We start from the raw sequence: 14648 nt of genomic DNA on the forward strand, positions 1-14648 counted from the left end.
TCGAAAGAAATAAGTGGGAGGAAAGTAGAACTTGATGAAGTATTACCTCTTGAACCGGTAAGTGGCGCAGCTCAAGAAAATGTTCCTGAGGTGCCTGCACCGACTAGAGAGGAAGTTAATGATGATGATCATGAAACTTCAGATCAAGTTGCTACTGAACTTCGTAGGTCCACAAGGACACGTTCCGCACCAGAGTGGTACGGCAACCCTGTCTTGGAAATCATGTTGTTAGACAACGGTGAACCTTCGAACTATGAAGAAGCGATGGCGGGCCCGGATTCCGACAAATGGCTGGAAGCCATGAAATCCGAGATAGGATCCATGTATGAAAACGAAGTATGGACTTTGACTGACTTGCCCGATGATCGGCGAGCCATAGAAAATAAATGGATCTTTAAGAAGAAGACAGACGCGGATGGTAATGTAACCATCTATAAAGCTCGGCTTGTCGCTAAGGGTTATCGACAAGTTCAAGGGGTTGACTACGATGAGACTTTTTCACCCGTAGCGAAGCTGAAGTCCGTCCGAATCATGTTAGCAATTGCCGCATTCTATGATTATGAGATATGGCAAATGGACGTCAAAACGGCATTTCTTAATGGTTTCCTTAAGGAAGAATTGTATATGATGCAGCCGGAAGGTTTTGTCGATCCTAAGAATGCTGACAAGGTGTGCAAGCTCCAACGCTCGATTTATGGGCTGGTGCAAGCATCTCGGAGTTGGAACATTCATTTTGGTGAGATGATCAAAGCGTTTGGGTTTACGCAGACTTATGGAGAAGTCTGCATTTACAAGAAAGTGAGTGGGAGCTCTGTAGCATTTCTCATATTGTATGTGGATGACATACTGTTGACGGGAAATGATATAGAATTCTTGGAAAGCATAAAGGCCTACTTGAACAAGTGTTTTTCAATGAAGGATCTTGGAGAAGCTGCTTATATATTAGGCATCAAGATCTATAGAGATAGATCGAGACGCCTCATTGGTCTTTCATAGAGTACGTACCTTGACAAGATATTAAAGAAGTTTAAAATGGATCAGTCAAAGAAGGGGTTCTTGCCTGTATTGCAAGGTACGAGATTGAACACGGCTCAATGCCCGACCACGGCAGAAGATAGAGAAAAGATGAGTGGCGTCCCCTATGCCTCGGCCATAGGGTCAATCATGTATGCTATGCTGTGTACCAGACCTGATGTAAACCTTGCCGTAAGTTTGGTAGGAAGGTACCAAGGTAATCACGGCATGGAACACTGGACAGCGGTCAAGAATATCCTGAAGTACCTGAAGAGGACTAAGGATATGTTTCTCATTTATGAAGGTGACGAAGAGCTCGTCGTAAAGGGTTACGTCGATGCTAGCTTCGACACAGATCTGGATGACTCTAAGTCACAAACCGGATACGTGTATATTTTGAATGGTGGGGCAGTAAGCTGGTGCAGTTGCAAGCAAAGCGTTGTGGCGGGATCTACATGTGAAGCGGAGTACATGGCAGCCTCGGAGGCAGCACAAGAGGCAATCTGGGTGAAGGAGTTCATTACCGACCTAGGAGTCACACCCAATGCGTCGGGCCCGATGACTCTCTTCTGTGACAACACTGGAGCTATTGCCCTTGCCAAGGAGCCCAGGTTTCACACGAAGACCAGGCATATCAAGCGTCGCTTCAACTCCATTCGTGACAGTGTTCGAAATGGAGACATAGATATTTGTAAAGTACATACGGACCTGAATGTGGCAGATCCGTTGACTAAACCTCTCCCTAGAGCAAAACATGATCAACACCAGAACTGCATGGGTGTTCGATTCATCACAATGTAACTAGACTGTTGACTCTAGTGCAAGTGGGAGACTGTTGGAAATATGCCCTAGAGGCAATAATAAAATGGTTATTATTATATTTCTTTGTTCATGATAATTGTCTATTGTTCATGCTATAATTGTGTTATCCGGAAATCGTAATACATGTGTGAATACATAGACCACAACACGTCCCTAGTGAGGCTCTAGTTGACTAGCTCGTTGATCAAAAGATAGTCATGATTTCCTGACTATGGACAATGGATGTCATTGATAACGGGATCACATCATTAGGAGAATGATGTGATGGACAAGACCCAATCCTAAGCATAGCTCAAAGACCGTGTAGTTCGTTTGCTATAGCTTTTCCGGATGTCAAGTATCATTTCCTTAGACCATGAGATTGTGCAACTCCCGGATACCGTAGGAGTGCTTTGGGTGTGCCAAACGTCACAACGTAACTGGGTGACTATAAAGGTACACTACAGGTATCTCCGAAAGTGTCTGTTGGGTTGGCACGAATCGAGACTGGGATTTGTCACTCCGTATGAGGGAGAGGTATCTCTGGGCACACTCGGTAATGCATCATCATAATGAGCTCAATGTGACCAAGTGGTTGATCACGGGATCATGCATTACGGTACGAGTAAAGTGACTTGCCGGTAACGAGATTGAACGAGGTATTGGGATACCGACGATCGAGTCTCGGGCAAGTAACGTACCGATTGACAAAGGGAATTGTATACGGATTGATTGAATCCTCAACATCGTGGTTCATCTGATGAGATCATCGAGGAGCATGTGGGAGCCAACATGGGTATCCAGATCCCGTTGTTGGTTATTGACCGGAGAGTCGTCTCGGTCATGTCTGTGTGTCTCCCGAACCCGTAGGGTCTACACACTTAAGGTTCAGTGACGCTAGGGTTGTTGAGATATTAGTATACGGTAACCCGAAAGTTGTTCGGAGTCCCGGATGAGATCCCGGACGTCACGAGGAGTTCTGGAATGGTCCGGAGGTGAAGATTTATATATAGGAAGTCAAGTTTCGGCCATCGGTAAAGTTTCGGGGGTAATCGGTATTGTACTGGGACCACCGGAAGGGTCCCAAGGGTCCACCGGGTGGGGCCACCTATCCCGGAGGGCCCCATGAGCTGAAGTGGGAGGGGAACCAGCCCCTAGTGGGCTGGTGCGCCCCTCTTGGGCCTCCCCCTGCGCCTAGGGTTGGAAACCCTAGGGGTGGGGGCGCCCCACTTGGCTTGGGGGGCAAGCCACCCCCTTGGCCGCCGCCCCCCCTTGGAGATTGGATCTCCTAGGGCCGGCGCCCCCCCTAGGGACCCTATATATAGTGGGGGGGGGGAGGGAGGGCAGCCGCACCCTAGCCCCTGGTGCCTCCCTCTCCCTCCCATGACACTCCTCCCTCTCCCTGAGCTTGGCGAAGCCCTGCCGAGATCACCGTTGCTTCCACCACCACGCCGTCGTGCTGCTGGATCTTCATCAACCTCTCCTTCCCTCTTGCTGGATCAAGTTGGAGGAGACGTCTTCCCAACCGTACGTGTGTTGAACGCGGAGGTGCCGTCCGTTCGGCGCTAGGTCATCGGTGATTTGGATCACGACGAGTACGACTCCATCAACCCCGTTCTCTTGAACGCTTCCATGCACGATCTACAAGGGTATGTAGATGCACTCCCCTCTTCCTTGCTGCTAGATGACTCCATAGATTGATCTTGGTGATGCGTAGAAAATTTTAAAATTCTGCTACGTTCCCCAACACTTCTGAAGCGCGCGGGGAAGCCAAGATGCTGAAGAAGATCCATTAAGTAGTCCCATCTCATGGAATCAAAGGCCTTCTTGATATCAAGCTTGAAAAGCAACATAGATGTCTTGCTTCGATGCAGCCTTCGGGCGAGGTTGTGGACATAGGTGAAGTTGTCGTGGATGCTTCACTTCTTGATAAAAGCACTTTGGGCTGACGACACGAGGTCGTTCATGTGGATGGAAAGGCGAGTTGCCATCATCTTAGCCAGGAGCTTTGCCACGACATGCATTAGACTTATCGGTCTAAAGTCAGAAATATCCTCAGCGCCATCTTTCTTGGGGATTAAAGCGATGTTGGCTGAATTTAGCCAATGTAAATTGGTGGCATGAAGATTGGAGAAATGGTTGATAGCAGCCATGACATCGACCTTGATAACATCCCAACATGCCTTGGAGAACGCACCCGTGAACCCATCCGGCCCCGACGCCTTATCGCATGGCGAATCAAAGACGGCCTTCCTAGCCTCATCCATGGTGAACGGAGCCCCAATGTCACTAAGATCACAATCTGGAATGGGGATACAATCCCAATTAAAGTCCTTATGCCTTCTGGGTTCTTTCTTGATGACGGAGGAGAAGTGACTGTGGATAATATCCTTCTTGCGGTTGTGGTCGGTCACCCACCCCGCATTGTGCTTGAGGCGGTGGATAAATTTTTTCCTTTGCCGACGGTTGATTCAGAGGTGCAAATACTTAGTGTTTGCGTCCCCCTCTTTAATGTTTGTTATTCTAGAGATCTGCCGCTTCCGAGCTTTTTCAAGCACCGCCAAGCCAACCACCCTCCTCTTTAGCCTCTTCCTAAGTTCAATCTCCTGCGGGCTCAGAGACCTTGACTCTTGCGCGATATCGAGGCGAAGGATGACCTCCAAGGCCATATGAACTTGAACCTTCATGTTGGAGAAGAGGGACTTGCTCCATGCCTTCAGTCTGACACTAGTTTTCTTGAGTTTGTGATGTAGGATATGGTACGGCTCAACATGGTTGTGTCCTTCATTCCACGTATCTTGGACAGTTGTCAAGAAGCCTGGCATCTTGACCCAGAAATTTTCAAAGTGGAAGCATTTAGAGCGCTTCGGACCATTCGCGTTTGTAAGCAAAAGAGGGTAGTGGTCAGAGAGGGAGGATGATAAGGCATGCAGTATGTGGGAGCCGAACTCTAAGTCCCAATCTTCATTGCAAAAAAGCTATCAAGCTTGCTTAAAGTGGGTTCACTCTGCCCATTACTCCAAGTGAATCTCTTGTTATGGAGATGAATCTCTTTAAGCTCACATGAGTTGAGAGCGTTTCGGAACCTGACAATGCGACCCCGATCAACATTTGTACGGTTCTTATCTCTCGCCCGGTAAATTTGGTTGAAGTCTCCCGTGACCAGCCACATGGTGCCCGGTGGTGGGTTTTCGGCGATAAGCTCAGCGAAGAAGGCATCCTTAAGGTTACTTCCAGTCGGCCCATAGACAATGGTCAGCTTGAAGGCGGTGGGAGTTGGGCTTTGGGGGTACAGAGTAACCGTTGCCGAAAGGGTGAGCGACCAGAATTGGATGTTGGACAGATGTACCACATCATCGTCCCAAAGCAGGAGGATGCCACCGCGCCTACCGTCAGCCGGACGCTGGGCGAAACTCTTAAGCCTATGCCACCAATATGTGCTACAGTGAAAGCATCAACCGAATCCATCTTGGACTCCTGAAGGCAAACAATGTGACAAGGAGTAGAGGCAATGGTCTCATGAACAGTAGTGCAGCGGTCAGGACAGTTCAGGCCTCGAACATTCCAGTTCAGGATCGTGAGGTTGTGGTTGCGGTCTGTCATTTGGAAACCAGTTATACAACGATGTTCGCGGCACAACAACAACAACTGGAAGGAACGGCGACAAGGATCAGGAGCAACAACCACATCTTAGTCTGCCTCGCTAGGGCCCCTAGAAGCTGCAGCCACATACAACAGCAGCAAACAGGCGTACAAGAACTACTAAAAACCAGCCTTGCCAAGGCAACATGTAGCTGCAACAGGCTGCAGGTACAAACATGCATCTCTTCTCTAAAGATAATCAGGTTGTCTAACATAACAAAGAAGCTACATCTCAGCATCACTAAGTAGCAGAAGATCAGGTCGCAGTAGCTGCTTCCTCAGAGCCCAGGTCCGGGCCTCCCTCTCCACCATGCTCGATCAAGGCGTTCTCCACCGCCGACATCAGGTCGCAGTCCAGGTTGAACAGAGCTTGTAATGCCGCAATGGTGATGTCAGGGAGACGACCATTGAACAGTTGCACAAATTTGCTGATGGCCGCCTCGGTTAGTTGCTCGCCCTCATCCATAATGCCCATGCGCTGGCAGAGAAGCCGCTCAGCAAGGGCCGCGATGGGCAGCCTCTGGTTCTTGGCACGGATCATCGGGCTGTGACGACCAAGGTTGAAGCTCGTGACGCCAGCCAAAGTCTTGCGCCTCGCAGTAGGAGGCCGTGGAGGCGTCGAGGTTGGCGGTGAGGGAAGCAATGCCGGCCTGGAGGGAACGAAGATGGGAGTGGCATCATCATCAGTGGCTTCATTGTCAGGCACCTCTTGTGTAGCAACCTCCAGGACCAACTGAGGCAGATCAACAGCAGGCTGCTTTGGAGTGGCCAACACAAGGCTTGGCCCCAGAGAGGACGCCAAGTCCAGGACCATCTCAGGGGTGCAAGGCACTCCTGAGCTCACCGGTGTGTGCACAGGCGTGGATTGAAGCGGAGCCACATCGATGTTGAGGGATGGCTGCACAGGAGTATGCGCGAAGCAAGGGGCAGCCCGGCGCAGCCAATCGACAACAGCGGAGGGAGTCTTGATCTGGATGACATCGCAGGATGTGGTTCGAGGCGACGGCGGTGGCGAGTGTCCACGATCATCCGCTGAGACCCGTCGGCTTGGGCGATCCAATGAGCAGGCACGGCGCCTTCCATCTCGCCCTCGGTCGCGGTCATCCCTCCCACGACCGTGATCACCGCTGCGGTCGCCGCGGCACTCTTCATCCGCTCGCCGCTCAGGGGCTCGGGAGCGGCTGCGTAAAAGGCCCCTCCAGGAAGAGGAGCGATGACGATCATTGTCGCGGCCTCTTCTATCATCTCCGCGGGGGCGGTCCTCGTCATCACGGCGTCGTGGTGGTGGCTCCAGCCGGTCCCTAGGCCTCTCCTCCCCATCGACCACCCCATAAATCCAGGTGAAATGATCCGTGCGAGGGCGGCGAGGCACTTGGCCATTTGCATCCGGCGTGTAATCCTCCAGCCGGTTCAGATGGACGATGGCACGACGCCGAAACCCACAATGGCCGATGGCAGCGGACGGGGCACCTCCAGGTCCAGTGGGAACCCGCGGCGCGAAAGTGACGTGTTGGACCTTGGGGGTGGATGACAGGTTGTCAGACCACGCCCACAGCCTCAGGCAGGAGGCATCTTCGCGATGAAGCGTGGCGATGTAACATAGGTAGATACTGTAACATAATAAATATTATGCTACTATGTGTCATGCATGGCAATAAATTAGACCAACTATGATACTAATCTATGTTACTATGCACTATGAATGTAGTATCATACACTAATATATGATACTCCTCACCATGACCAGCCTTATGTCTCATAATATTTTCATGAGAGAAACTATTACTCCCTCCTTCCATCTATATAGGGCCTAATGCGTTTTTTAAGACAATGTTTGACTATTGATAAGATTAATAATACATAAGATGTATAATGTGAAAATTATATCATTGGAATCTCCTTTCACATACGAATTTGACAATATGCTTTGTGTAACTTGCATGTCATATATTATTGCTCTAACATTTAGTCAAAGTTGGCCTCGAAAAACGCATTAGGCCCTATATAGATGGAAGGAGGGAGTAAGTCACTTCTCACATGTATTTCAATGAGTTCCTCGCTGACCTAAAAAAATTTGAGTTCCTCGCTGGAAACAAAATACGCATGTGACGGTGGACGACGGGTGGAGAAGCGCGCGATGCGTGGGCACATGACCGACCCAGGATCCGCTCAGCCGTGCCGCGCGTGGAAAGAGGAGACGGCAAGCGGTGCCTGCCCCATCACGCAAACCGACCCCGCCGTACACTTGGAAGCTGGAATCCCTTCCAAAAAGACCGAGTTGACTGTCTGTCTCATCACGCCCAGCGCAAGGATCCAGCACCGATTCTACACACCAGAGGGTTCAGAGTTCAGACCAGGATCACGAGCTCTCCTCGCTACAAGAGAAACAACAACAATAACATTGCTTAATCGTTCTTGGAATCAATCGTTTCACATGATTAGGACCGGCTACCAAAGCTCCCAACTCCCCTGTAAACCATCGTGCGTATACTACGTGTTCATGCACTGTACTGCGATCCTTCAAGAGAATGCTAGTCACCGCTACTCCTGTACGCATCAACGACTCGACGTCCGCCACACCACACACAGAGAGTGATTAATCAACGGGTTTCCTGTTACGTGTTCCTCGGGGCACCGGCCGTATTATATACTCCATCGCCATGGGAACCATGACCAAGCTCCAAGCCACGCACGCATGCATGGGGCTCTGCGATCGGCATGCATGCCGTCGCCTTGGTTGCTGAATCCGGAGGAGAAAAAGAGAGAAAGAAAACACCCTCCTCCCTCGGAGAGCGTCTGCGGTTCACGACATGTCCTTGGGACGCCGCAGCTTGACAAATGACAACTTGACAAGGGACAGACTTTCGCCCGCGCCCAATACAAAAACACAGGTCCGTACCACCTGGAACTACTACAAGTAATACTAGTAGAGTGAGTGGCAGCCTAGCGGAACAATCAACTTTGACCAATCGTGTGCACGCCGCAACTCCGATCTCGCCTTCCCCTATTCCTAGCTTGCTTAGCTATAAAACTAGCCCCGTCGTTTCAGCCTTGCTTTCTCCGTTCCTCAGACTCGTCAGATTTCAGAGTTCGGTAGCGTGGTTGTTACCATGAGCTGCGCGAGCCTGCTGCTCCTGCTCTGCGTCCTCCTCCTCCTTGCCGCCATCGGCCCCTTCGCCGCCGCTGCACGCAGAGGTAAGAAAATCTTTACGGCGACCAGAGCAAGGTTCTGTGTCCATTCTGTCCGGCCCTGACATTGCTCTCTCTTTCCAGAACCAGCAATGGCGGCCACCGGCGACGAAGCAGATGGCGCTCAGGCCAAGCTGGCCAGGATGAAAATGGCTCTCGCAGACGGCCAGGAGGAGAGGGTGATCGTGAGGAAGCAGGAGAGTACAGACTCTGACAGTTTCACCACCACAAAGTTTTCTTCGAATGCCAAGAATCGGTTCGACGGCCGGGTGCCCTTCACCGCCGATTACCACACCGTACGCAGGCACCCGCCCTCGCACAACTAGGCGGAGCTCAGCTCAGTGTACGTACTACTACTACTGGCTAGCTAAGCTGGTTGGTTGCCTGGAAATACAGTTAAATTAGCTTATAGAGTAACAGTAACTACTAGGCTGTATAACATTTTCTCATCCTGTCTGTTCTCTCTATTCTTTGGCCCTTCTACGTAGTACCACTAGTATGCCACTCGTCTCCCTTGTGGCTTGTCAGCTATGGATTTGCTGACGTTTTGTTAGTACTGGCCACGTCCTAGTAATGATATCCTATACTACTACTGCATTTGCTGTTTTTTCTTTTCTTACAGTGTACCATATAAGCTGTTCTTACAGTGTACCGCATAAGCTGTTAATTAACTATATGTACCTTTTTGTATGCATTACTAATTGGTAAGGGTACGTTGTCCTCACAAGAAAGTAATGCTTTTGTTTGCCGTTCCAGCTGCAATGCAAACCCACGTTTAGGGCAACCCGTAAATTTTCTCCCGCATCCGTCTGTGAAAGGGGAATCAATCCACGGACACGGATGCGAGAGACCGTCATTCAACCGTAACCGCATACATTTCAAACCGCATTTTAACTAACCGGAAAAAATTCAAACAAACCGGCCGATATTTATCAAAGTTCGGATAGAAAATAGTATAAATCATCCATACATACCATGGAAATTAAGTCTAGTACAATAGTGTCTCTAATTCGACTAGATCCTGGATGTCCAACAAGTTTTTTATGAACGGATCATGTCGTTCCACACATACTCCCCTTTCAGCTTCATCCAACAGTGTGTGCACGTAATGGCGTAAATGGTCTATCCTGTGATACACCATCGCATCACATGCAGGCTACATATAATGTGTAGACCAACCTTGAGTGAATGTATCAATCAACAAGTTGAGCAACATGAAGTAAAACTTACGATCTCGGGCTGACGAACCACGTCACAAAACTTGGTGACGCTGATCTGGATAACGTGCCAACGTACGAAAACGACCTCACTTGCGTGGTTGAATGATGTACATGTCATAAGGCGCAATGTGCTTTCGTGTGTGAAACTTCATGCACTTGTTCCCAGAAGGCCCCCCCTCTGCTCCTGCGTACGAAACCCGCGGGTACTACCAACACGCATCGCAGAACAACTCATCCTCCATGGTCGAGTAGCTCACCATCCTTCGCACCCTAAAAAACGACATAGCATTTGAAAGTAAGCTCAATGGCATTTGACCAAACACCTGTCGAGCATGGTATCCGCCATGGAGGTCGTCGACAAGGGGGCGGAGTGTACATGGGTACAAACGACTCCAGGGTGGACAACTCTGTCGAGCAGGCGCGTCGGTGCTAGTTCCGGACATCCGGCAATGCCTCTGTGGCGGCTGGAGACGTACAGCAGCTTCGGCGGAGGTGGAGGGTGCGGATGCAAAGCAAGGGGAAGAAGGCGCGAAGTGGAAGGAAATGAGACCGGGAGGAGGGATTGGGTAGGTCGGGGGTGTCGGAGTCCTACGTTTCGGTTGTCCGGACTCCCGCAGACCTCCCCTAACTTTGTCTCCAATTTGCGGGAGAAAAAGCGTCCTGACCATCCCGCGGACCGATACAGAACCGCGTTGGATGACTTTCACGGTTCAGACGGATGCAGGCGGTTTACGGATCCACCTTGAAAATGCCCTTATTCAAAGCCCTTCAGAGTCCGGGCGGAAAACAAACCAGGTTCAACTTAGGAAGTCTAGGGTGTGCTTGATTTGGGAACTAAATGCAATGGCATGTCATGGTTTCATTTGAGCAGTTTCATTCTTGTGTTCGGTTCTGAGTCGAAAAGAATCTGATTCAACTTACCTCTTCCATAGGAATTTTGTGAGATCACCTCATAAATTGAATAAATATAACTCATTGCACTTGGACAATATATTATTCGAATTGAAGTGGCTGCAACTGCTCGACAAGGATCGGCGCTGATTTTTTTCTTTATTTTTATTTTCCATCCGCCTAGGCATAGTTGTTAGTTATATATGCACTCTAACTATTCGAGGCTTGATGTATGCTCATAGTGTTTTGTTTTCCTTTGATGCTTCATTACGAGTCAATAAAGCGTCTCTTTTCCAGAAAATGAAGTTCTCCCAAAGATTGGATAATACATTTATTTATAGTACTGAACTGAATCACAGACGGCTCTTAAGGATTCCCATGTTCAACGACAATAAAGTTATGAAGTGTTGTAAATCTTCGCATGGGCAAACCAGAGCTACTATCATGCTTCAGTTACATTCTCCAGCAATGACTGCTTCCAATGTTGAAAATCATGACTGCTTCCAATGTATTGCAACGAGTCAATCAAGACTCTTAAGTACCTGGTAATCAAAAAACTAACTAGGGCCCCTAAAGAAAACCTAACTAGGGCATATTACTAATCTTCTCCGCCATCGGCAGCAGCATGCGACGAGAAATTCCCTGCAACGTCTAGGGCAAGTTTACGCAGACATTAGTTCCAAGCAAAGCGTCGTCGAGTCAAATGAAAGCGGGAACATAGACGTGGGAGATAATCTTCCACTTGATCAAACCAGCTAGGCAGGAGATTGCTTACAGATTTGGTTGATGCCCACGTCGCAGCTCTGGACGTACTCGTCCATCGGCGCAACACAGAGGTGGTCCTCGATGAGGCCGTCGACGGAGACGAGGTCGTTGACGAGGGTCACCACTATCTGCAGCTTCTTCACCCCGTATTCGACCGGGGCCAGCCTGGCTGCATGTCGATAGATGGTCGATTTTAGAACCCGATCAATCAAATCGGCATATACAGTACATATAGATAAGTAAATATATGGTACTGAATGTAAGACGCCTAATTCAGAGCTATTGTTGTTTGGAGGAAGAGATCGTATATATTTTGAGAAAGAAATCAACATACAGGCACCCCAGGTCAAGCCTTCCATGTTGACGCTTCGTACGGCTTCCTCCAGCTTGCCCATGTCGGTTTCATCGCCCCATGGCTTCACGTCCAGCAAAAACGACGACTTTGCTGCTGCCGCCATCGAGATCAATTCGGCTGCCGAGAGTTTTAATTTGGTCGAGCGCGGTTTCAGGGGGCGCGAGGCGACTAACCGGATTGGGGCGTGACCAGACTAATTAGGCGCATTAAGTACGCGGCGCTGGAGGGGCGCCCCGTCGATCCGTGTAGGTCTCCAACTCGAATCCACGCACAAGATCCACCGTACGTACGTGCGTGGTGGGTTGAAGGAAGATTCTGGAAAATTCTTCTGGAATCTGCTTCCCCTGGAATCTGTCGTCGAGTTCTTTTCTGAGATTCTGCCAGTAAATAGGCAATTTTTTTGACTAATTTAATCCATAAATAAATGATTAGCATGATATTGATAGAGTTAACAATATGCTGATACTGATCTAAACAAACACGTACCACCTAAACAGTAGACATATCTACATATAATGCTAGGCGGCAGCAGTGGCGTCCTCGGCGGCCTTTTTGTCGGCATCAGACTGAGACATGATGATGATGAAGTCGACGCGGACGTAGAGGAAGTAGCAGATCGGAGGCGAGCAGTGGCATGGTTGCTTCCCAAAAACGTATTCGCCCCTCTCCCAAAAACGTGGTCGTGACGAGACGTGGCGAGGCGGGCGGTGGAGAAGGAGTGCGCAAGAGCCTCTTCTATTCTCAAACTCCAATAGCATGTAGAGAAATCCTTATAAAGAGGTCCAACTTCTTCTCCACTAGCGGGGTGGGACTAAACTTCCCACTACATCTAGTGCCATATAACCCATATGGGCCCTTAGAGTTTTTTCTGAAATTGTTGGATGGGCCTAAAGCCCTCCCCATATTTCAACAATCCCCCACCAGATCTCGAGGGCCCATTGTGTCCTCTGTTTCAATTACTGTTTTGATATACCAGTGTTTCAGTGAAGACCTGTTAATGTTGAACTTCATCCAGAGCAAGCAACTACACTCCTTCAAACTGAATAATGAACTAAGCCTTGAATTGTCAGTTTGACGTAAAGAAGCTTCACCACATGTCTTACTAGTACTAGGCTATCGAAGGCTGACCCCTCGGGTGGCGCATACAAGTCACACTCCTGCCCTATTCATGAGCTTACTAGAGATCATCCCAATCTAATAGACTGTGACTAGAAGTCGGACTCATATAGGTGTGTTGCTCCAAAAATCGCTTTGTAGGATAACATTTTGCTTACGTAAGCTTTGGAACACATTAAGACAATAGTCATCCTTCCATACATTATTGAGAGTATTGCATCTCCAACGGAGTGGGTTAGTATAGTTACTCTTCTCAGTTCACCACTGACTTGTTTTCCCAGGTCCTACTTCACGGGATCTTCGATCACATAGGTTGGGTTACCACCATGGCAACTCATGTGGGTCTCATACCCATCTCCCTCGATGCACTATCTATCACAACACGTGATAGCCCTTTTGTAAAGGGATCTGCCAGATTCTTAGCCATATGGACATACTCCAACGCTATCACTTTGGAGTTTCTTAATTTTCTGTCAGCTTTTAATCTCATTCTTATGCGTTTGTTGGACTTCATGTTATCATTTGAACTCTTCACCTTAGTGATGACAGTCTGATTGTCAAAGTTCATAAGGATAGCCGAAACCGGTTTATCAACCAATGACAAGTCCATCAAAAGATCTCGAAGCCATCCTGCTTCGACACCAGATGTGTCTAATGTTGTTAATTCCGCTTCCATTGTCGATCTCGTTAAGATCGTTTGCTTGCAAGACTTTTAGGAAACAACGCCACCTCCAAAAGTAAACATATACCCAGTTGTGACTTTCATCTCATCAGTATCAGAGATCCAATTCGCATCACTATACCCTTCAAGTACCGACGGGTATCCGGTATAGTGAGTATTTTTCAGATAGCGCGTAACTCTTTCAACAACATGCCAATGTACATCACCCGGTTTGGAAACAAACCGGCTCAGTTTGCTCACAGCAAACGCGATGTCAGGCCTCGTTGTGCTCTCTAGGTCACTAGTGAAACAATAATTTATTAGTATCTCAGTTGATCTTTAGCCGTGCTCTCGAACTTTCGAATCAACAAGCTAGGATCATATGGTGTTTGAGATGGTGTGCAGTCCGAATATCAAAAATGACTCAACACCTTCTCAACATAATGGGATTGCATAAGTGTGACCCCACCCTCATTATCTCTCAGTAGCTTGATGTTCAAGATAACATCAGCCACACCAAGGTCCTTCATCTCAAAGTTCTAAGATAGAAACGACTTGACCTCCTCAATGGCTTTGAGGTTTGTTCCGAATATCAATATGTCATCAACATACAAGCACAATATAACTCCTTCGCCCCCACCATGGCTGTTGGGAAACGTAGCAAGAAATTTCAAAAAAATTCCTACGCTCACGCAATATCTATCTAGGAGATGCATATCAACGAGAGGGGGAGAGTGTGTATACGTACCCTCGTAGACCGAAAGTGGAAGCGTTTGACAACGCGGTTGATGTAGTTGAACTTCTTCTCGTTCCGACCGATCAAGCACCGAACGTACGACTCCTCCGAGTTCTGCACACATTCAACTCGATGACGTCCCTAGAACTCTTGATCCAGCAAAGTGTTGAGGAAGTAGATGAGTTCCGTCAGCACGACAGCGTGGTGACGGTGATGGTGATGTGATCCGCGTAGGGCTTCGCCTAAGCACTACGAGAA

General features: G+C 48.7%; 2 protein-coding genes across 2 annotated transcripts; one reads left to right on the top strand and one right to left on the bottom strand.

Moving 5' to 3' along the window:
* The first annotated feature begins 8419 nt into the window (after positions 1-8419).
* On the top strand, positions 8420-9292 carry LOC123130536 (uncharacterized). Its single transcript, XM_044550410.1, has 2 exons — positions 8420-8652; positions 8731-9292. Exons 1-2 carry the CDS (start codon positions 8568-8570, stop codon positions 8970-8972), a joined length of 327 nt encoding a protein of 108 aa, XP_044406345.1. The 5' UTR covers positions 8420-8567; the 3' UTR covers positions 8973-9292.
* Positions 9293-11178: 1886 nt separating this feature from the next.
* On the bottom strand, positions 11179-12040 carry LOC123130537 (elongation factor 1-beta). Its single transcript, XM_044550411.1, has 3 exons — positions 11857-12040; positions 11533-11691; positions 11179-11408 (listed from the first exon to the last, which is right to left on the bottom strand). The coding sequence occupies exons 1-3, from the start codon at positions 11978-11980 to the stop codon at positions 11356-11358; spliced, it is 336 nt and encodes a 111-aa protein (XP_044406346.1). The 5' UTR covers positions 11981-12040; the 3' UTR covers positions 11179-11355.
* Between the last annotated feature and the right edge of the window lie 2608 nt (positions 12041-14648).

Source organism: Triticum aestivum, chromosome 6A, assembly GCF_018294505.1.
Source record: "Triticum aestivum cultivar Chinese Spring chromosome 6A, IWGSC CS RefSeq v2.1, whole genome shotgun sequence".
In the NCBI taxonomy this organism is placed as follows: domain Eukaryota; kingdom Viridiplantae; phylum Streptophyta; class Magnoliopsida; order Poales; family Poaceae; genus Triticum; species Triticum aestivum.